Source organism: Panulirus ornatus, chromosome 4 (genome assembly GCF_036320965.1).
Source record: "Panulirus ornatus isolate Po-2019 chromosome 4, ASM3632096v1, whole genome shotgun sequence".
Lineage (NCBI taxonomy): Eukaryota > Metazoa > Arthropoda > Malacostraca > Decapoda > Palinuridae > Panulirus > Panulirus ornatus.
In genome coordinates, this window is record NC_092227.1 from 73,036,512 (window position 1) to 73,061,265 (window position 24,754).

At 40.9% G+C, this 24,754-nt stretch overlaps 1 protein-coding gene across 4 annotated transcripts in view; it reads right to left on the bottom strand.

The window, feature by feature from the left end:
* The window catches only part of LOC139767398 (solute carrier family 35 member F3), a 516,425-nt gene that overhangs the window by 30,859 nt on the left and 460,812 nt on the right, over positions 1-24,754 (bottom strand). For all 4 annotated transcript variants that reach the window (XR_011717126.1, XM_071696736.1, XM_071696741.1 and 1 more), the window contains one exon: positions 14,372-14,501. Coding sequence is in view for 3 of the 4 variants with exons in the window: in XM_071696736.1 (XP_071552837.1) it covers positions 14,372-14,501 (130 nt within the window). In the remaining variant the exon portion in view is untranslated. The remainder of the gene's footprint in view (positions 1-14,371; positions 14,502-24,754) is intronic.

A 24,754-nucleotide genomic window follows, 5' to 3' on the forward strand; every position in this document is an offset into this window, starting at 1 on the left:
ATGGAGTGAGTATTTTGAAGGTTTGTTGAATGTGTTTGATGATAGAGTGGCAGATATAGGGTGTTTTGGTCGAGGTGGTGTGCAAAGTGAGAGGGTTAGGGAAAATGATTTGGTAAACAGAGAAGAGGTAGTGAAAGCTTTGCGGAAGATGAAAGCCGGCAAGGCAGCAGGTTTGGATGGTATTGCAGTGGAATTTATTAAAAAAGGGGGTGACTGTATTGTTGACTGGTTGGTAAGGTTATTTAATGTATGTATGACTCATGGTGAGGTGCCTGAGGATTGGCGGAATGCGTGCATAGTGCCATTGTACAAAGGCAAAGGGGATAAGAGTGAGTGCTCAAATTACAGAGGTATAAGTTTGTTGAGTATTCCTGGTAAAGTATATGGGAGGGTATTGATTGAGAGGGTGAAGGGATGTACAGAGCATCAGATTGGGGAAGAGCAGTGTGGTTTCAGAAGTGGTAGAGGATGTGTGGATCAGGTGTTTGCTTTGAAGAATGTATGTGAGAAATACTTAGAAAAGCAAATGGATTTGTATGTAGCATTTATGGATCTGGAGAAGGCATATGATAGAGTTGATAGAGATGCTCTGTGGAAGGTATTAAGAATATATGGTGTGGGAGGAAAGTTGTTAGAAGCAGTGAAAAGTTTTTATCGAGGATGTAAGGCATGTGTACGTGTAGGAAGAGAGGAAAGTGATTGGTTCTCAGTGAATGTAGGTTTGCGGCAGGGGTGTGTGATGTCTCCATGGTTGTTTAATTTGTTTATGGATGGGGTTGTTAGGGAGGTAAATGCAAGAGTTTTGGAAAGAGGGGCAAGTATGAAGTCTGTTGGGGATGAGAGAGCTTGGGAAGTGAGTCAGTTGTTGTTCGCTGATGATACAGTGCTGGTGGCTGATTCATGTGAGAAACTGCAGAAGCTGGTGACTGAGTTTGGAAAAGTGTGTGGAAGAAGAAAGTTAAGAGTAAATGTGAATAAGAGCAAGGTTATTAGGTACAGTAGGGTTGAGGGTCAAGTCAATTGGGAGGTGAGTTTGAATGGAGAAAAACTGGAGGAAGTGAAGTGTTTTAGATATCTGGGAGTGGATCTGGCAGCGGATGGAACCATGGAAGCGGAAGTGGATCATAGGGTGGGGGAGGGGGCGAAAATCCTGGGGGCCTTGAAGAATGTGTGGAAGTCGAGAACATTATCTCGGAAAGCAAAAATGGGTATGTTTGAAGGAATAGTGGTTCCAACAATGTTGTATAGTTGCAAGGCATGGGCTATGGATAGAGTTGTGCGCAGGAGGATGGATGTGCTGGAAATGAGATGTTTGAGGACAATGTGTGGTGTGAGGTGGTTTGATCGAGTAAGTAACGTAAGGGTAAGAGAGATGTGTGGAAATAAAAAGAGCGTGGTTGAGAGAGCAGAAGAGGGTGTTTTGAAGTGGTTTGGGCACATGGAGAGAATGAGTGAGGAAAGATTGACCAAGAGGATATATGTGTCGGAGGTGGAGGGAACAAGGAGAAGAGGGAGACCAAATTGGAGGTGGAAAGATGGAGTGAAAAAGATTTTGTGTGATCGGGGCCTGAACATGCAGGAGGGTGAAAGGAGGGCAAGGAATAGAGTGAGTTGGAGCGATGTGGTATACCGGGGTTGACGTGCTGTCAGTGGATTGAAGCAGGGCATGTGAAGCGTCTGGGGTAAACCGTGGAAGGCTGTGTAGGTATGTATATTTGCGTGTGTGGACGTATGTATATACATGTGTATGGGGGGGGTTGGGCCATTTCTTTCGTCTGTTTCCTTGCGCTACCTCGCAAACGCGGGAGACAGCGACAAAGTATAATAAAAATATATATATATATATATATATATATATATATATATATATATATATATATTTTTTTTTTGCTTTGTCGCTGTCTCCCGCGTTATATGGAAGCGGAAGTGGATCATAGGGTGGGGGAGGGGGTGAAAATTCTGGGAGCCTTGAAGAATGTGTGGAAGTCGAGAACATTATCTGGGAAAGCAAAAATGGGTATGTTTGAAGGAATAGTGGTTCCAACAATGTTGTATAGTTGCAAGGCATGGGCTATGGATAGAGTTGTGCGCAGGAGGATGGATGTGCTGGAAATGAGATGTTTGAGGACAATGTGTGGTGTGAGGTGGTTTGATCGAGTAAGTAACGTAAGGGTAAGAGAGATGTGTGGAAATAAAAAGAGCGTGGTTGAGAGAGCAGAAGAGGGTGTTTTGAAATGGTTTGGGCACATGGAGAGAATAAGTGAGGAAAGACTGACCAAGAGGATATATGTGTCGGAGGTGGAGGGAACGAGGAGAAGTGGGAGACCAAATTGGAGGTGGAAAGATGGAGTGAAAAAGATTTTGTGTGATCGGGGCCTGAACATGCAGGAGGGTGAAAGGAGGGCAAGGAATAGAGTGAATTGGATCGATGTGGTATATCGGGGTTGACGTGCTGTCAGTGGGTTGAATCAGGGCATGTGAAGCATCTGGGGTAAACCATGGAAAGCTGTGTAGGTATGTATATTTGCGTGTGTGGACGTATGTATATACATGTGTATGGGGGTGGGTTGGGCCATTTCTTTTGTCTGTTTCCTTGCGCTACCTCGCAAACGCGGGAAACAGCGGCAAAAAAAAAGAAAAAAAAAAAATATATATATATATATATATATATATATATATATATATAGAGAGAGAGAGAGAGAGAGATGCTCTGTGGAAGGTATTAAGAATATATGGTGTGGGAGGCAAGTTGTTAGAAGCAGTGAAAAGTTTTTATCGAGGATGTAAGGCATGTGTACGTGTAGGAAGAGAGGAAAGTGATTGGTTCTCAGTGAATGTAGGTTTGCGGCAGGGGTGTGTGATGTCTCCATGGTTGTTTAATTTGTTTATGGATGGGGTTGTTAGGGAGGTGAATGCAAGAGTTTTGGAAAGAGGGGCAAGAATGAAGTCTGTTGGGGATGAGAGAGCTTGGGAAGTGAGTCAGTTGTTGTTCGCTGATGATACAGCGCTGGTGGCGGATTCATGTGAGAAACTGCAGAAGCTGGTGACTGAGTTTGGTAAAGTGTGTGAAAGAAGAAAGTTAAGAGTAAATGTGAATAAGAGCAAGGTTATTAGGTACAGTAGGGTTGAGGGTCAAGTAAATTGGGAGGTAAGTTTGATTGCAGAAAAACTGGAGGAAGTAAAGTGTTTTATATATCTGGGAGTGAATCTGGCAGCGGATGGAACCATGGAAGCGGAAGTGAATCATAGAGTGGGGGAGGGGGTGAAAATCCTGGGAGCCTTGAAGAATGTGTGGAAGTTGAGAACATTATCTCGGAAAGCAAAAATGGGTATGTTTGAAGGAATAGTGGTTCCAACAATGTTGTATGGTTGCGAGGCGTGGGCTATGGATAGAGTTGTGCGCAGGAGAGTGGATGTGCTGGAAATGAGATGTGTGAGGACAATGTGTGGTGTGAGGTGGTTTGATCGAGTAAGTAATGTAAGGGTAAGAGAGATGTGTGGAAATAAAAAAAGCGTGGTTGAGAGAGCAGAAGAGGGTGTTTTGAAATGGTTTGGGTACATGGAGAGAATGAGTGAGGAAAGATTGACCAAGAGGATATATGTGTCAGAGGTGGGGGGAACGAGGAGAAGTGGGAGACCAAATTGGAGGTGGAAAGATGGAGTGAAAAAGATTTTGAGTGATCGGGGCCTGAACATGCAGGAGGGTGAAAGGCGGGCAAGGAATAGAGTGAATTGGATCAATGTGGTATACCGGGGGTTGACGTGCTGTCAGTGGATTGAATCAGGACATGTGAAGCGTCTGGGGTAAACCATGGAAAGCTGTGTGGGGCCTGGATGTGGAAAGGGAGCTGTGGTTTCGGGCATTATTGCATGACAGCTAGAGACTGAGTGTGAATGAATGAGGCCTTTGTTGTCTTTTCCTAGCACTACCCAGCACACATGAGGGGGGAGGGGGATGGTATTCCATGTGTGACGAGGTGGCGATGGGAATGAATAAAGGCAGACAGTGTGAATTGTGTGCATGGGTATATATGTATGTGTCTGTGTGTGTATATATATGTGTACATTGAGATGTATAGATATGTATATTTGCGTGTGTGGACGTGTGTGTATATGCATGTGTATGGGGGTGGGTTGGGCCATTTCTTTCGTCTGTTTCCTTGCGCTACCTCGCAAACGTGGGAGACAGCGACAAAGTATAATAAAAGAAAAAAAAATAATATATATCGCTACCTCGCTGAGGCGGGAAATGGCGAATAGTATGAAAGAAAGATATATATATATTATATATATTTTTTTTTTTTTTTGCTGTCTCCCGCGTTTGCGAGGTAGCGCAAGGAAACAGACGAAAGAAATGGCCCAACCCACCCCCATACACATGTATATACATACGTCCACACACGCAAATATACATACCTACACAGCTTTCCATGGTTTACCCAAACGCTTCACATGCCTTGATTCAATCCACTGACAGCACGTCAACCCCGGTATACCACATCGCTCCAATTCACTCTATTCCTTGCCCTCCTTTCACCCTCCTGCATGTTCAGGCCCCGATCACACAAAATCTTTTTCACTCCATCTTTCCACCTCCAATTTGGTCTCCCTCTTCTCCTCGTTCCCTCCACCTCCGACACATATATCCTCTTGGTCAATCTTTCCTCACTCATTCTCTCCATGTGACCAAACCATTTCAAAACACCCTCTTCTGCTCTCTCAACCACGCTCTTTTTATTTCCACACATCTCTCTTACCCTTACGTTACTTACTCGATCAAACCACACACTGTCCTCAAACATCTCATTTCCAGCACATCCATCCTCCTGCACACAACTCTATCCATAGTCCAAGCCTCGCAACCATACAACATTGTTGGAACCACTATTCCTTCAAACATACCCATTTTTGCTTTCCGAGATAATGTTCTCGACTTCCACACATTCTTCAAGGCTCCCAGAATTTTCGCCCCCTCCCCCACCCTATGATCCACTTCCGCTTCCATGTTTCCATCCGCTGCCAGATCCACTCCCAGCTATCTAAAACACTTCACTTCCTCCAGTTTTTCTCCATTCAAACTCACCTCCCAATTGACTTGACCCTCAACCCTACTGTACCTACTAACCTTGCTCTTATTCACATTTACTTTTAACTTTCTTCTTTCACACACTTTACCAAACTCAAGTCACCAGCTTCTGCAGTTTCTCACATGAATCAGCCACCAGCGCTGTATCATCGGCGAACAACAACTGACTCACTTCCCAAGCTCTCTCATCCCCAACAGACTTCATACTTGCCCCTCTTTCCAAAACTCTTGCATTCACCTCCCTAACAACCCCATCAATAAACAAATTACACCACCATGGAGACATCACACACCCCTGCCGCAAACCTACATTCACTGAGAACCAATCACTTTCCTCTCTTCCTACACGTACACATGCCTTACATCCTCGATAAAAACTTTTCACTGCTTCTAACAACTTTCCTCCCACACCATATATTCTTAATACCTTCCACAGAGCATCTCTATCAACTCTATCATATGCCTTCTCCAGATCCATAAATGCTACATACAAATCCATTTGCTTTTCTAAGTATTTCTCACATACATTCCTCAAAGCAAACACCTGATCCACACATCCTTTACCACTTCTGAAACCACACGGCTCTTCCCCAATCTGATGCTGTGTACATGCCTTCACCTTTTCAGTCAATACCCTCCCATATAATTTACCAGGGAAAAAATGAAATTGAGTGGGAGACGTATAAAAGAAAGAGACAGGAGGTCAAGAGAAAGGTGCAAGAGGTGAAAAAAAGGGCAAATGAGAGTTGGGGTGAGAGAGTATCATTAAATTTTAGGGAGAATAATAAGATGTTCTGGAAGGAGGTAAATAAAGTGCGTAAGACAAGGGAGCAAATGGGAACTTCAGTGAAGGGCGCAAATGGGGAGGTGATAACAAGTAGTGGTGATGTGAGAAGGAGATGGAGTGAGTATTTTGAAGGTTTGTTGAATGTGTTTGATGATAGAGTGGCAGATATAGGGTGTTTTGGTCGAGGTGGTGTGCAAAGTGCGAGGGTTAGGGAAAATGATTTGGTAAACAGAGAAGAGGTAGTAAAAGCTTTGCGGAAGATGAAAGCCGGCAAGGCAGCAGGTTTGGATGGTATTGCAGTGGAATTTATTAAAAAAGGGGGTGACTGTATTGTTGACTGGTTGGTAAGGTTATTTAATGTATGTATGACTCATGGTGAGGTGCCTGAGCATTGGCGGAATGCGTGCATAGTGCCATTGTACAAAGGCAAAGGGGATAAGAGTGAGTGCTCAAATTACAGAGGTATAAGTTTGTTGAGTATTCCTGGTAAATTATATGGGAGGGTATTGATTGAGAGGGTGAAGGCATGTACAGAGCATCAGATTGGGGAAGAGCAGTGTGGTTTCAGAAGTGGTAGAGGATGTGTGGATCAGGTGTTTGCTTTGAAGAATGTATGTGAGAAATACTTAGAAAAGCAAATGGATTTGTATGTAGCATTTATGGATCTGGAGAAGGCATATGATAGAGTTGATAGAGATGCTCTGTGGAAGGTATTAAGAAAAATAAAGCAAAATAAAAAATAAATAATATAACATATATATATCTATTATTTATTCATTTTACTTTGTCGCTGTCTCCCGCATTAGCGAGGTAGTGCAAGGAAACAGACGAAAGAATGGCCCAACCCACCCACATACACATGTATATACATACACGTCCACACACGAAAATATACATACCTATACATCTCAATGTACACATATATATACACACAGACATATACATATATACACATGTACATAATTCATACTGTCTTCCTTTATTTATTCCCATCGCCACCTCGCCACACATGGAATAACATCCCCCTCCCCCCTCATGTATGCAAGGTAGCGCTAGGAAAAAACAACAAAGGCCCCATTTGTTCACACTCAGTCTCTAGCTGTCATGCAGTAATGCACCAAAACCACAGCTCCCTTTCCACATCCAGGCTCCACAGAACTTTCCATGGTTTACCCCAGACGCTTCACATGCCCTGGTTCAATCCACTGACAGCATGTTGACCCCGGTATACCACACTGTTCCAATTCACTCTATTCCTTGCACGCCTTTCACCCTCCTGCATGTTCAGGCCCCCATCACTCAAAATCTTTTTCACTCCATCTTTTCCACCTCCAATTTGGTCTCCCACTTCTCCTCATTCCCTTCACCTCCGACACATATATCCTCTTGGTCAATCTTTCCTCACTCATTCTCTCCATGTAACCAAACCAATTCAAAACACCCTCTTCTGCTCTCTCAACCACACTCTTTTTATTTCCACACATCTCTCTTACCCTTACATTACTTACTCGATCAAACCACCTCACACCACAAATTGTCCTCAAACATCTCATTTCCAGCACATCCACCCTCCTGCGCACAGCTCTATCTATAGCCCACGCCTCGCAACCATACAACATTGTTGGAACCACTATTCCTTCAAACATACCCATTTTTGCTTTCCAAGATAATGTTCTCAACTTCCAAACATTATTCAAGGCTCTCAGAATTTTCGCCCCCTCCCCCACCCTATGATTCACTTCCGCTTCCATAGTTCCATCCGCTGCCAGATCCACTCCCAGATATCTAAAACACTTTACTTCCTCCAATTTTTCTCCATTCAAACTTACCTCCCAATTGACTTGACCCTCAACCCTACTGTACCTAATAACCTTGCTCTTATTCACATTTACTCTTAACTTTCTTCTTTCACACACTTTACCAAACTCAGTCACCAGCTTCTGCAGTTTCTCACATGAATCAGCCACCAGCGCTATATCATCAACGAACAACAACTGACTCACTTCCCAAGCTCTCTCATCCACAACAGACTTCATTCTTGCCCCTCTTTCCAAAACTCTTGCATTCATCTCCCTAACAACCCCATCAATAAACAAATTAAACAACCATGGAGACATCACACACCCCTGCCGCAAACCTACATTCACTGAGAACCAATCACTTTCCTCTCTTCCTACACGTACACATGCCTTACATCCTCGATAAAAGCTTTTCACTGCTTCTAACAACTTACCTCCCACACCATATATTCTTAATACCTTCCACAGAGCATCTCTATCAACTCTATCATATGCCTTCTCCAGATCCATAAATGCTACATACAAATCCATTTGCTTTTCTAAGTATTTCTCACATACATTCTTCAAAGCAAACACCTGATCCACACATCCTCTACCACTTCTGAAACCACACTGCTCTGCCCCAATCTGATGCTCTGTACATGCCTTCACCCTCTCAATCAATACCCTCCCATATAATTTCCCAGGAATACTCAACAAACTTATACCTCAGTAATTTGAGCACTCACTCTTATCCCCTTTGCCTTTGTACAATGGCACTATGCAAGCATTCCGCCAATCCTTAGGCACCTCACCATAAATCATACATACATTAAATAACCTTACCAACCAGTCAACAATACAGTCACCCCCTTTTTTAATAAATTCCACTGCAATACCATCCAAACCTGCTGCCTTGCCGGCTTTCATCTTCCGCAAAGCTTTCACTACCTCTTCTCTGTTTACCAAATCATTTTCCCTAACCCTCTCACTTTCCACACCACCTCGACCAAAACACCCTATATCTGCCCCTCTATCATCAAACACATTCAACAAACCTTCAAAATACTCACTCCATCTCCTTCTCACATCACCACTACTTGTTATCACCTCCCCATTTGCCCCCTTCACTGAAGTTCCCATTTGTTTCCTTGTCTTACGCACTTTATTTACCTCCTTCCAAAACATCTTTTTATTCTCCCTAAAATTTTATGATACTCTCTCACCCCAACTCTCATTTGCCCTCTTTCTCACCTCTTGCACCTATATATATTTTTTTTTTATTATACTTTGTCGCTGTCTCCCGCGTTTGCGAGGTAGTGCAAGGAAACAGAATGAAAGAAATGGCCCAACCCCCCCCCATACACATGTATATACATACGTCCACACACGCAAATATACATACCTACACAGCTTTCCATGGTTTACCCCAGACGCTTCACATGCCTTGATTCAATCCACTGACAGCACGTCAACCCCGGTATACCACATCGCTCCAATTCACTCTATTCCTTGCCCTTCTTTCACCCTCCTGCATGTTCAGGCCCCGATCACACAAAATCTTTTTCACTCCATCTTTCCACCTCCAATTTGGTCTCCCTCTTCTCCTCGTTCCCTCCACCTCCGACACATATATCCTCTTGGTCAATCTTTCCTCACTCATTCTCTCCATGTGCCCAAGCCACTTCAAAACACCCTCTTCTGCTCTCTCAACCACGCTCTTTTTATTTCCACACATCTCTCTTACCCTTACGTTACTCACTCGATCAAACCACCTCACACCACACATTGTCCTCAAACATCTCATTTCCAGCACATCCATCCTCCTGCGCACAACTCTATCCATAGCCCACGCCTCGCAACCATACAACATTGTTGGAACCACTATTCCTTCAAACATACCCATTTTTGCTTTCCGAGATAATGTTCTCGACTTCCACACATTCTTCAAGGCCCCCAGAATTTTCGCCCCCTCCCCCACCCTATGATCCACTTCCGCTTCCATGGTTCCATCCGCTGCCAGATCCACTCCCAGATATCTAAAACACTTCACTTCCTCCAGTTTTTCTCCATTCAAACTCACCTCCCAATTGACTTGACCCTCAACCCTACTGTACCTAATAACCTTGCTCTTATTCACATTTACTCTTAACTTTCTTCTTCCACACACTTTACCAAACTCAGTCACCAGCTTCTGCAGTTTCTCACATGAATCAGCCACCAGCGCTGTATCATCAGCGAACAACAACTGACTCACTTCCCAAGCTCTCTCATCCCCAACAGACTTCATACTTGCCCCTCTTTCCAAAACTCTTGCATTTACCTCCCTAACAACCCCATCCATAAACAAATTAAACAACCATGGAGACATCACACACCCCTGCCGCAAACCTACATTCACTGAGAACCAATCACTTTCCTCTCTTCCTACACGTACACATGCCTTACATCCTCGATAAAAACTTTTCACTGCTTCTAACAACTTTCCTCCCACACCATATATTCTTAATACCTTCCACAGAGCATCTCTATCAACTCTATCATATGCCTTCTCCAGATCCATAAATGCTACATACAAATCCATTTGCTTTTCTAAGTATTTCTCACATACATTCTTCAAAGCAAACACCTGATCCACACATCCTCTACCACTTCTGAAACCACACTGCTCTGCCCCAATCTGATGCTCTGTACATGCCTTCACCCTCTCAATCAATACCCTCCCATATAATTTACCAGGAATACTCAACAAACTTATACCTCTGTAATTTGAGCACTCACTCTTATCCCCTTTGCCTTTGTACAATGGTACTATGCACGCATTCTGCCAATCCTCAGGCACCTCACCATGAGTCATACATACATTAAATAACCTTACCAACCAGTCAACAATACAGTCACCCCCTTTTTTAATAAATAAATTCCACTGCAATACCATCCAAACCTGCTGCCTATATATATTATATAATATTATTATTTTCATTTTCTATTTTGCTTTGTCGCTGTCTCCCACGTTAGCGAAGTAGCGCAAGGAAACAGACAAAAGAATGGCCCAACCCACCCACATACACATGTATATACATACACATCCACACACGTAATATATACATACCTATACATCTCAACATATACATATATATATACACAGACATACACATATATACACATGCACATAATTCATACTGTCTGCCTCTATTCATTCCCAATCGCCACCCTGCCACACATGAAAATAACCATCCCCTCCCCCCAAATGTGCACATAGAGTCAAATAAGACAGCACTCATTTTGTTATTAATCTTCTTAATAATGTTCTCTAATTTTCTTAGTATTATTTTACCATTAGGTCGGTGCTCAGACACCAGTTGTCCAAAATCATCCATTTTACTTCAATCAAGCTTGAATGCTTTTCATACCACCCCAACTCAAACAACCTACATTTGTGGCCCTAATCATCAAACATATTCATCAAGTCTTTCAAAATACTACATTCAACAGTCCTTCAAAATACTTACTCCGTCTCCTCTTCACTTCATCATTACCTGTCACCACTTCCCCATTTGCTCCCTTCACTATGCTCCCATTCATTCTCTTGTTTTTCTTGCAACTATTAACCTCCCTCCAAGTAATTACTTTATTCTTCCTGAAGTTTACTGATACTTGTTTACCTCAACTCTCATATCCCCTCTTTTTCAACCCCTGAACCTTACTCTTGCCCTGTTATTTTCACTTATGCATTGCCTGATCAATTGCACTACTTCCCTGTAATTACCATAATATACTACTCTTTTCACTTTCACTGGCAACTTTCTTCATTAATCCACTGCTCACTATCCTTTCTAATCTGTCCACCTCCTACCTCACATATGCCACAAGCATCTCTCGCACATGCCAGCACTGCTTCCCTAAATACATTACATTCCTTACTCACTCCCCTAGCTTCATTTACTCTCACCTACTGCCATTCTACATTAAATTTCTCCAAGTATTTCTTCACACAAATCTCTTTCTCAAGCTTATTTTTACCACATTCTTCTCTCTCATAATGTTTTCTCTCTTCTGAAAATCTTTACAAATCTTCACCCTTACCTCTTCAAGGTAATGATGAGACATTAAACCAGCTGCCCCTCTCAGCATCCTAACATATCCTAGTCTCTACTCTGCATGCCTATCAATTAGCATGTAATCTGATTCCCATAAAGTCTGCTGACCATCTTTCCTACTTACATAAGTAAACTTGTGTATATACCTCATTCTAAACCAGGTATTCCCAATCACCAGCCCTTTTTCAGCACTCATGTCCACAAGCTATTCACAATTACCATTCACATTACTGAATATCCAATGCTCCAAATTATACCCTCAATTGCCACATCACTCACCTTCATATTTAAATCACCCATGACTGATGCCTGGGCTCATGCACCAAAACTGCTGACACACTCACTCAGCTGCTCCTAAAACACTTGCCTCTCATGATCTTTCTTCTACTGACCGGTTGCATAAGCACCCATCTCTTACAATCCATTTTCATTTTTACCCACATCAGTCTGCGGCTCATTTCTTTACAATCTTTTACACACTCTTGCAACTCTTGCTTCAGCACAGTTCTACCACTTCCTTTGCTTTTGCACTCATACTTACCCATGACTCTACCCTTAAGACATTTCCAAACTCTTTACCCTTGAGCTTTGTTTTACTCTTGAAAAAGAACAACTCGGTTCCATTTCTCATATATACTACTTAGCTTTCCTTTCTTCTCAACTTGGTTACATCCATACATATTCAGACACTATCCTAAGCCTCTGAGGGGGATGCACACTCCCTGCTTGGCTCCTCCTCTCATGTCCTATCCTTTAGAAATTTATATACGAGGGGGGAGGGGTGGAGGCACCTGCTCCTTGTTTCTTTATCCCCTAACCCATCATGATGAGGTGCCTGAGGACTGGCAATATGCATGTATAGTGTTGCTGTATAAGTGCAAGGAGGACAATGGTGAGTGTTCACACTACATATTATTTCTAACACACCTACACTCCTCAGTACATCCTTATCCATAACCCATGCCTCATATCCATAAAACTTTGTTGGGATTTCAATGCCTTTAATTAAAACATCCTCATCCCCCCAAAAAAGAAAAATCTCATCCCACACATTCCTCAATGCTCCCAGAACCTTTGCCCCTAATCAACATTATCAATTATCTCTTTCATGGTTGCACTTGCTGCCATATTCACTCCCAGGTATCGAAACACCCATTTCCTCCAAGTTTTCTCCATTCAAACTCACACCCCAACTAACCCGTCTCTCTGCACTAATAAACCTAGTAAGCTTGCTCTTATTCATATTTAGTCTACTTTCTCTTTTCACACACTTACCCAGACTCAGACACCAAATTCTGCAGTTTCTCATTCAAATCTGTCACTAGTGCCATGTCATCAGTAAACAACAACTGATACACTTCTCAGGCTTCCCCTCACCTCATACAGACTGCACACCTGGCTCTTTCTTCAAGACTCATGCATTCAACTCCCTCACCACCCCAACCATAAACAAATTAAACAGCCATGGTGATATCATACGCCACTGCCACTGATCAATATTCACCTGGAATTATTCACCCTTTTATACCTATTTGCAGACATAACCTCTATATGAAAACTTCTTATTACTTTTAACAGCTTCCCTTCCACACCACATAATCATAACACCTTTCTTAAATACTTTTTTTAATTACATTAAGTGAAGGTAATGCAAAAATCTACGTTTTCCATGTGACTTCCTGGCTAGTTCTCTTCAATTACATAGTTTGAAGAATTTAACATGAGTAAGAATCTAATGAACAGCTCTTTCATGAGATAATAACCTAAGATTATGAATAGTGCCTCAGATATGATGCATATTCAAAGAACAGATTTTACATCTCCGAGATGTACTGTGATTGTGAATTCAAAGCTTTCTAATTAGCAGGTACAACATAACTTGAACTCTAAAAATGTGCTGTCATTGCTGTAGAATGCCAACTGGTGAGGGTTCCAAATGGTAAGAGGCTTAGGCAAGGAAAACTGAATGCCAAGCGACAATGTGTCATACCTAAAATACACCTAACAGCATTACAAATGCCTTATCATCAATACCTGGCTTATCAAACATTCCAGGCCTCAGTTCAGCTAAGTGTTTAGCAACCAGTTACAACATGAACATGGACATTAGAACATCCAAAGTTGTAAGATCTATTCTTTCAATAAAATTCAATTTTATGATGTACAACAGTTTTAAGAATAGAGGATATTCTGGACGGGATGGTGGGGAGAGTTGGTTTTCACTGTAGCAACACAGGTGACCTGATATTCTATTAAATATGTGCATAGTATCACATCATGGAAAGTTATTCTAAAGCAAATGAGATTTCATGAGTTTAGGTATTCCACATATTTACAAGGTCTAAGGCATTCTACAACTCCATAATACAACCACACCGTAAATTCTCTATGAATTTTACATTGCACTGTACCAATAAGATGGATATTTAAACATTTTATATACTGTATTAACTAGAACAATATATTCACAATTACTGTACATTCAGGGAAAACTATTCATGCCTATAAACAGGAAGCAGGACATTCTAGGAACTTATTTCACATCTGAAACACTGATATTGATCTTGGTCTCCTACAACAAGGGCGCAGGAACCAATGCGCCAAGCCTCTGACCACCCACCGAAGGACCCTGGTGATGTATTCAGGCCAGTTGGCAGGGAAGAGAACCAAGAAGAATCCACACATGATCAGCACGACACCAGCCAGCTTCATCCCCTCAAATTTTACGCCATACCACTTGATGTCCAGTACTGAAATGGAAATTAAGAAATCAATATTAAAGCTATACCACCTGATATCATTAAAGAAGTATGGTGTTACCAAGTTACGGGAGATTTTATCTATTTTTCATACTAGACAACTATTTCCTGCATTTGTGAAGCAGCACCAGGAACAGACAGTAAATCATCTGTAAAATCTATACTGTCATGCATAATCACTGTATTAGAGAAAAATAAGCTCAAAAGGGGCTGGTAAAGTTAATAACACTTTTCCCTGATATTTGTTAAATACATACCTAAGTACCTTACCAAGTTACAATATTAGAAAAATCCTATTTGGCATTCATCCAGTTAATCACTGATGTATCTAGGCCTCAATTCCTTAAGTCATTAATTATGAATACCCACTTATATATTTGCCTATATGCTTATTCAAATGTGTAGCATGAGGATGCTAGTTTCACTTGATCAATCAGCTTAGTGTGCAATGTGAAAAAGTAAAAATCCATTTTATATGAATGAAATTCATGTTTCAATGTAACATAATAAGCATGGGTTGGGGATCTGCATGAATGATCAGAGAGGCTGTGTGTATTTGATTCACCCATAGAAATGATATAGGTGTAAATTCTGAAATACATATGAATGATCTTTATGTCTGATATGCTTAATCACGGTGATAATCATCTATGTTTGTTTATTCAGAACTCACACTGTGCCAGTTTAACATTAGATCTACAACTTCATCTAAATGTTTAAGCTAAATCTAACATCTACATGATAATTGACTGTGATACATTAATTTGTAAGGTTTTTCTTTTCAATACTGCACAAATGTATGAAATTTAATTTTTGTGCATTAAATGAAGATACTGAAATACTATCTGGGGTAGGGGAGAAAGAATTCTACCTCCACATTCCCTGTGTGTCATAGAAGATGACTATGGAGGGCAGATGCAGGGGCTAGAAACCCTCCCCTTCATGTATTTAATTTCTAAAAGATGGAACAGAAGTATTAGGGTATGGAGCGCTTATCCCCTTCAAAGGTTCAGGATAGGGTGCCTAAATGTGCATGGATTTAACCAAGATGAGAAGACAGGGGAGACAGGTAGTATGTATGATGAAAGGAACCTGGAAATTCTGGTTCTGAGTGAAACAAAGGTCAAGGGTAAAGAGGAAGAATGGTGAGGAAATGTTTTAGAAGGAAGAATCTAGGGAAAGAGTAGCACTACTACTGAAGCAGGAATAGAGGGAATGCGTGAAAGAGTGTAAGGATATGAGCTCTAGACTGATGTGGGTAAAAATGGAAGAGGATGGAGAGATATAGGTGATTATTAGTGCTTATGCACCTGGCCATGAAAAGAAAGATCATGAGAGGGAAGTGGTTTGGGAGCTGGTGAGTGAATGCGACAGAAGTTTTGATGCAAGAGACCGTGTATTAGTGATGGGTGATTTATATGTGAAGGTGAGTAATGTGTCAGTTGAGTATAAGTGGGAGGCACGGGGTTTTCAGTAGAGTGAATGGAAATGGTGAACAGCTAGTGGAGTTATGGGCTGAAAAAGGACTGATGATTGAGAATACCTAGTTTAAAAGAGGGACATACACAATTATATGGTCATATTAACTGATGGGCATGTAAAAGAGAGACTTTTAGATTTGAATGTGCTTAGAGGGGCAGCTGGTGTGATGTCGTATCATTACCTTATGGAGATGAGAGTGAGGACTTGTAGAGGTTTTCAGAAAAGAGAAACAATATTGGTAAGAAGAGAGTGGTGATATTCTTGAGCTTGAAAAAGAAACATGTAAAGAAATACAAGGAGATATTGAGTGAAGAACAAAAGGTGAGGGTTAATGAAGCTAGGGGAGTGGATATTTAGGGATACATTGCTAGCATGTGTGACATACATGTGGCAAGTGTAAAGTAGGAGGTGGGCAGATCAGAAAGGGTAGTAAGTGGTGGTGTGAAGAAGTGAACTTGCTATTGAAAGAAAAAAGAGAGAATGCAATGATTGGGAAAGATATAAGCAAAAGCAGAAGGAGGTCAAGAGGGAAGTGCAGGGGTTAGAAATGAGGGCAAATGAGAGTTGGAATGAGAAAGTATCAGTAAACTTTAGGAAGTCCAAGATGATGTTTTGGAAGAAGGTAAATAGTGTGCAAAACACAAGAATAAACAAGAACAAAGGTGAAAGGAGCAAATGGTGGAAGTGGAATCAGATAGTGATGAAGTGAGGCAGAGATGGAGTGAGTAATCTGAAGCACTGCTGAATGTGTTTGATGACAGAGTGGTAGATGTAAGGTGTTTAGGTTAGGTTGGTATGCAAAGTCAGTCATGGAGAGAGGAGACATGTGATGAAAATCTTGCATAAAATGAAATGTGACAAGGTGGCTGGAGTGGATGATACTGCAGTTGAATTTCTTAAGGGGATGAAATTTTAGAATTTTCAATGCAAGTCTGGATCATGGTGAGGTGCCTGAGGATTGGCAGAATGCCTGAACAGGGCTGCAGAATGCATGTACATTGCTATTGTATAAAGGCAAAGGGGATAGAGGTAAGTATTCAAGCTACAAAGGTATAAGCTTGTTGAGTTACTTGGGAGTTGCATGGGATAATAGTGATTGAGAGGGTGAAGGCTAGCATAGAGCATCAGACTAAGGAGGAACAATGTAGTTTCAGAAGTCGTAGAGGATGTGTAGATCAGGTGTTTACTTTAAAAAATGTGTGTGAGAAATACTTATGGAAACAGGAAGAGGTGTATGTGGCATTTATGGATCTGGAGAATGAATATGATAGGGTTGACAGAGATGCCTTAAGGATATATGGTGTGAGAAGAAAGCTTTTAGAAGCAGTTAGAAATTTTTATCAAGGGTGTAACGCAAGTGCAGGAGTAGGAAGAGAGGAGAGTGAGTGGTTCTAAGTGAAGGCTGATCTGTGGCAGGGGTGTGTGATGTCTCCATAACTTTAATTAGTGTAAGGGTGCTGGAGTGAGGGAGATAAATGCGAGTCTCGGAAAGAGGGGTGAGTGTGCAGTGTGTAAAGGATGGGGGGTTAGTGAGTCAGTTGTTGTTTGCTGATGATATTGCACTGGTGGCAAATTCAAGTAAAATACTTCAGAAGTTGATGACTGAGTTTGAAAGAGTATGTGAAAGGAGGAAGTTGACAGTAAATGTGAATAAAAGCAAGGGTATTAAGTTTAGCCAGGTTGAGGATCAAGTTAGTTTGGGTGTGAATTTGAATGGAGAAAAACTGGATGGAGTGAAGAGTGTAGATAATTGGAAGTGGAAATGGTGGTGAATGGAACCATTTGAATGGGAGCAAGTCATACGGTGGGGTGCAGCAAAGGTTCTGGGAGCAATGAAGAATGTGTGGAAAGAGGGGTAGTTGTTGAGGACAGTAAAAAGGGTATGTTTGACGGTATAGTAGTTCCTACAGTTATATGAATGCAATGCATGGGCTACACATGATAATGTGTGGATAAGGGTGAAAGTTTTGGAAACTGAATGTTTGAGAACAATGTGTGGTGTGGTGTGGTTTGATCAAGTAATAAAAGGGTAAAAGAGAGGGGTGGCAATAAAAAGTGTGGTTGATAGAGCTGCACAGGGTGTGTTTAAATGGTTTGGATATATGGAAAGAATGAGTGGAGAGGTTAATGAAGACAACAGATGTATCAGAAGTGGAGGAAACATGGAAAAGGGATAAATCAAATTGGAGAAGGAAGGATGAAGTGAAAGTGATTTTGAGCGACTAGGGCCTGAACATGCAGGAGGATGAAAGGCATGCATGGGACAGAGTGAACTGGAACAATGAGGTATACAGGGGTTGACTTGCTGGCAATGGACTGAACGGAGGCATGATGTGAAGTGGCCAGGTATACCATGGAAAGGTCTACGAGGCCTGATTATAGATAGGGAGCTGTGGTTTTGGTGCATTGCACAAGAAAGCTAGAAAATGGATGTAGATAAATACAGCCTTTCTTCATCTGTTCCTTGTGCTACCTTGATAATATGGGAAATGGTGATCAAGCACGAAACGCTTCTTTATTTCGTTGGTTATGTACAATAAAGGCTACTCAGCTTGCAATACAAGCCTACAAGTCAGATAATAACATTTGTCAGTCAAGGATGGATTAAGGGTGCCCAAGCCCCAGGAAGCATCCCAGCAATGGGCCCCCCTACTCCCATTAACATCCTGCAATAACTGGCATTGGTGAGCTCAGTTACAGGTACAATACTAAGCATCCTTCAAGTTATTGTCAGCTCGCATCCACATCTTGTTCTCTTAATGAAACTATTTTATTAATTTGCTTTGTCACTGTCTCCCGCGTTTGCGAGGTAGCACAAGGAAACAGACGAAAGAAATGGCCCAACCCACCCACATACTCATGTATATACATACATGTCCTCACACACAAATATACATACCCATACATCTCAATGTACACATATATATATACACACACACACATACATATATACACATGCACACAATTCACACTGTCTGCCTTTATTCATTCCCCTCGCCACCTCGCCACACATGGAATAACATCCCCCTCCCCCCTCATGTGTGTGAGGTAGCGCTAGGAAAAGACAACAAAGGCCCCATTCGTTCACACTCAGTCTCTAGCTGTCATGCAGTAATGCCTGAAACGACAGCTCCCTTTCCGCATCCAGGCCCCACAGAACTTTCCATGGTTTACCCCAGACGCTTCACATGCCCTGATTCAATCCACTGACAGCACGTCGACCCCGGTATACCACATCGATCCAATTCACTCTATTCCTTGCATGCCTTTCACCCTCCTGCATGTTCAGGCCCCGATCACTCAAAATCTTTTTCACTCCATCTTTCCACCTCCAATTTGGTCTCCCACTTCTCCTTGTTCCCTCCACCTCTGACGCATATATCCTCTTGGTCAATCTTTCCTCACTCATTCTCTCCATGTGCCCAAATCACTTAAAAACACCCTCTTCTGCTCTCTCAACCATGCTCTTTTTATTTCCACACATCTCTCTTACCCTTACATTACTGACTCGATCAAACCACCTCACACCACATATTGTCCTCAAACATCTCATTTCCAGCACATCCACCCTCCTGCACACAACTCTATCCATAGCCCACGCCTCGCAACCATACAACATTGTTGGAACCACTATTCCTTCAAGCATAGCCATTTTTGCTTTCGGAGATAATGTTCTCGACTTCCACACATTCTTCAAGGCTCCCAGAATTTTCGCCCCCTCCCCCACCCTATGATTCACTTCCGCTTCCATGGTTCCATCCGCTGCCAGATCCACTCCCAGATATCTAAAACACTTCACTTCCTCCAGTTTTTCTCCATTCAAACTTACCTCCCAATTGACTTGACCCTCAACCCTACTGTACCTAATAACCTTGCTCTTATTCACATTTACTCTTAACTTTCTTCTTTCACACACTTTATCAAACTCAGTCACCAGCTTCTGCAGTTTCTCACATGAATCAGCCACCAGCGCTGTATCATCAGCGAACAACAACTGACTCACTTCCCAAGCTCTCTCATCCACAACAGACTTCATACTTGCCCCTCTTTCCAAAACTCTTGCATTCACCTCCCTAACAACCCCATCCATAAACAAATTAAACAACCATGGAGACATCACATACCCCTGCCGCAAACCTACATTCACTGAGAACCAATCACTTTCCTCTCTTCCTACACGTACACATGCCTTACATCCTCGATAAAAACTTTTCACTGCTTCTAACAACTTGCCTCCCACACCATATATTCTTAGTACCTTTCACAGAGCATCTCTATCAACTCTATCATATGAAACTATGATGACAATTAATATTTCGTGATTCCAAATAATCAGTCATACCTTGACAAAACCCTGTATAAACAGTACAAAACAATGCTTTTACAGTGAAAAAAAAATCCTTTCACTGAGACAAAATCAAAAATAACCAATTTAGAACAAGACTGCATTTTCATAAAACCATCATTATTATCAGAATTTCATTTTTTCCAATGAGGCAACTATATGTGTAACACTACACTGTTTTTCAAGAGTTTTTGCAACTAAAGTCATCAGTTATTTATGAAAGTCCAAGTCCTCTTAGTTTACCTCACTTCTAAAGCTCAAGATAAAAACCTATCAAAATAACATTTTACCATTCAGTACCTGATTTCTCCTTGATCCATTCTAGTTTCAAGACTGTTTGGTCACCATATCCGATTAATTTCCTGACCACATTTTTGATCAAGTGTTTTAGTTTCAAGATGGAATGCTTACCATCAGTTAGATACAATCACAGAAAAATATATCAGAAAAGCTATTTCATCATACGGAAAGGTTTGAGTGTAAGGGTAAGGAATGAGGAAGTGTTACAATACATTCTCATCTCTGCAAACTCAAAACAAATTGAATTTGAGGGTCTGTTGAAGATGTCAGCAAGCTAAAAACTGGATGATTCACTTTTAGTCACAAGGTCCAAACTGCTGAGAGAGAAGCAAGCAAGATTCATTACTGCTTGTTTGATTTCATGAGTTGAAAAAGCAGTTGGGTTGAACACGAATCTGAGCTTATATTTGATTTCCTTGTATGCTTCAAGCCAGTGTTTCAAGATACTAATCAGCGTATCAATGATGGGAAGGAACACTTTTGAATTTCTTCTCTGGTGACACCACAGCCTTTTCAGCATCTCCATCATCGGGTTGAGCCTTTGAGCAGAAATGTACCTGTTATGGCCACATAGTTTAATCCCTAGGTCTTCAAAGTCTATAAACATTTGCTTGCTTGGTTTTCACAAGATGAACTAGAGACTCAGATAAGGACATAAATACATTTAAAATCACGCCAGTCTCTTTAAGTGAGAGATTGATCTAGCGATGTGCTCCAAGACTTTTCCAACTAACAATGAAAACAGCTGAATCCATTTTATCCAGTTTGTTGATGAAAGAATGAGCTTCACTTCATCCGTGAATTTTCTGTTCCACATAAGCTGCCAGGAATTTCAACTCTGCACATGTGGAAGTGTGACATTTGAGTGGGGTAGACAATGCCTATATCTTGCTGACCACAGAGTAGAGAAGTTATTTGATGAGGGACAGCCCTAAAGGCTTTAGTTTTTCAGAAAGCAGTCCTCAGCAGTATCCTCGTGTAGAGAGAAAAGTGCATGGCTTTTGAATACATCATCAAAAATCCTGATGTTCAATGGGCTGCATTTTGCATTAATTTTATACTCAAAAAGTTGGGTAAATGTGCTGCACATGGCATAAACATAATCCGGGCATTGCCCCTTGTTAATTTTTTGGATGCTAATGTAATTTCCATTTACATATGATGAATTATCTCACAACTGTGATATGTACACTATTTCCATTCTCATTCAGACAGGCCAGTATTATTTCTTGCAATTTCTTCTAAGACATGACTGAATTATTGGCAAGAACTTTAGGTGCAAAAATTTTATCAGGATCAGCCAGTAAAACATGGCTGATAAGTAACAGCTGATCTTAGAGTGTGACATTTAGCACTGAATCAACAGAAAACAGAATTTTGCTGATTTCATTCCCTGGATAACCATTTCTTGGACTTTGTTACCCATCAAACTGATCAGTTTTTACAAGTAGTGGATGACACGTATGAAGTATGCCCCTCGTCTTTGTTGGCAAACTATTTAATATTTTCAGCATGGAATGGATCACAGTTTGTGAACTTCTCCAACACAACAAAACAATAATCATTTTTTGAAGATCCAATGATTTTGTCTCTGCTTCTAAGTGAAAATCCTTGTTCCAAGAGAAATGTTACAACAAAGACATCCCTTTCAGGCACCTTGTGCCAATAATATCATTCATTTTCCAACAGGAAAATACATGGCCATCCACTTAACCAGTGCCAACTTGAGAAGTGGACATTACTGCTATAGCTTCTCTAAGCTGCTGGCTGTGTCCTTAAGATGAAATTCTCGTCTGCATCCTTCTTGTCATACACTACTACGTCATTGAGTAGAGTGGCTACTTGTTATGCTATGAGAATGCAAGTAGTATACTATACAGTTTGAGAGTGAATATCAGAGCCATATTTACTATACACATTCCCCTGTAATCACGTACTTCTACTATGTGGGAAGGGAGTTTTACACAAATGGGGACCCATTTCTTGAACATTTTCTGTTACAACTTTTTAAATTTCTGTAAGTTGTCTTCATCTATTTCATTTCATTTCATTCATCACCACTCTTATACTACAAAAGTATTCTTTCACATCTCTTTCAACATGTTACCTATTCAATTTCACATTATATCCTCAGGTTGTTCTATTTCTTTATCTCTTGTAAAACTGTTCACTGTCTATATAATCGATCTTTTAGCTCTTGTAAAACTGTTCACTGTCTATATAATCAATCTTTTTTCACACATTTAATGGTTGTGATTAGGTCACTTATCACTCCTCTCACTTCCAGGGTGAACAAACCTAAGACCTCTAGCCCTTCCTTGTAACTTGGTTCTTTTAATTCTGGTACTGTCTTTGTTGCTCTCATTTAGACCTTTTTTTGCTAATTGTACTTGTTTACATGTGGTGACTAAACCTGAGAAGCATATTCTTGCTGCAGTCCCATGAAGGATGTGAACAGGTTGATGATTTTTTTATTGAATGCAACTCTGATATTTGCTAATAAATAATTGGTCTCCTTAACTATTCTCTTAAAGTTGGTCTTCAGGAAAATGTCAGGGATGATAAGCCTTTCTCTCACATAGGTCATGCAACTTATTTCCGGCAAGATGATACTCATATTAAGGCCTCTTGCTATAACCAATCCTCATTAGCTCTTATACTTCTTTGGGTGCAGCTGAACTTCATCGACCATGTATCACACCAACTCCAGAGGCTCTTAGTTCCTTTGTATGCTGATGCAATCCACTTTCCACTTCCTCCATGAAATCATATGTCACTGGATGCATATATAAGCAGCATAAGTGATATCCTTCCTTCGCAAGAGTCATACCAGAGTTTTCAATCTCTATCACAGTTTTGGCAAAACTCACTCTCTATCTTTTGCAATCTTATGGTTCCATATTTCTTTTGTGATATTGTTTCCCAAAGCCCATCATCACATATGGATTGTGCCTTTCCCAGTTCAGTTTGTGCCATTTGGTTTTTATCTTCAACTTTTTGTACTTGAAGCTCTGAATTAACCAACTTTGAATGTGATGCCATTAATAGTAGTTTAGGTTTTGAGAATGAATGCACAGCAACAACTTGACCATTCTTATGATCTTGCACTTTCACTGGGAAAAATTATATAGCTTCAGCAGTAAAGCAATTTCTCACCTCTTTTGCTCCTTGCATAGCTTTTGCAAGTTCCCTTTTATTTGCCTCAACTTGTATGTAAAATGTATCTCTAGAAAATGGGAAACAAAAGACTGCAACATCTACCAGATGTTTGATTTTGCTACAAATGAAGACGAGACTACTAACAAAAATGACTAGATGACATTCAATACAAGCATAAAAATGCAAGAACAGAAAAATAGAGATGAAAATAATTACTAAAGCATTGTTTAACGCTAAAACTTAAATTATCAAACCATTATCAAAATCATTAAAACCAAGTTTCAAGAGATGTTATAAAGGGAATCTAACCCATTCATTATGCCATGTCTATATCAGTGTTATGTAGTGTGATATGCCATTTCATCATCGTAAATCTAAACTATAACACATTTAAATTCCAAGCTGATGTACGCTTCCAAAACTTTAGGGAGAATGTGAATAAGTTTTGGAAGGAGGTTGATACTGCTAGAAAAACAAGTGAACAAATGGGTATATTGGTGAAGGGAGCAAAAGGGGAAGTGGAACAGGTAATGAAGAGGTAAGGATGAGATGGACTGAGTATTTCAAAGGACTGCTGAATGTGTTTGATGATAAGGTAAGATGTCTGGGTTTGGGTTGGAGTATGCAATGTGAAAGTCATGACAAGTGGTTTGGGTGAAAAGTAAAGCAGTAATGAAAGCTTTTCATACGATAAAATGTGGCAAGGTGGCTTGAGTGGATGGTACTGCAGTTGAATTTCTTAAGAAAGGGTGGAGTACTGTTGATTAGTAACTAAGCATTTTCAATGTATGTATGGATTATGGAAAGGTGCCTGAAGATTGGTGGAATGCATGTATAATGCCAACATAGAAAAGACAAGGGGGACAAAGGAGAGTGTTTGAAATCGAGAGGCAAAAGTTTGCTGAGGGTACCTGATAAGTTGTATGGTGCAGTGGTAATTGAGAGGGTGAAGGTAATA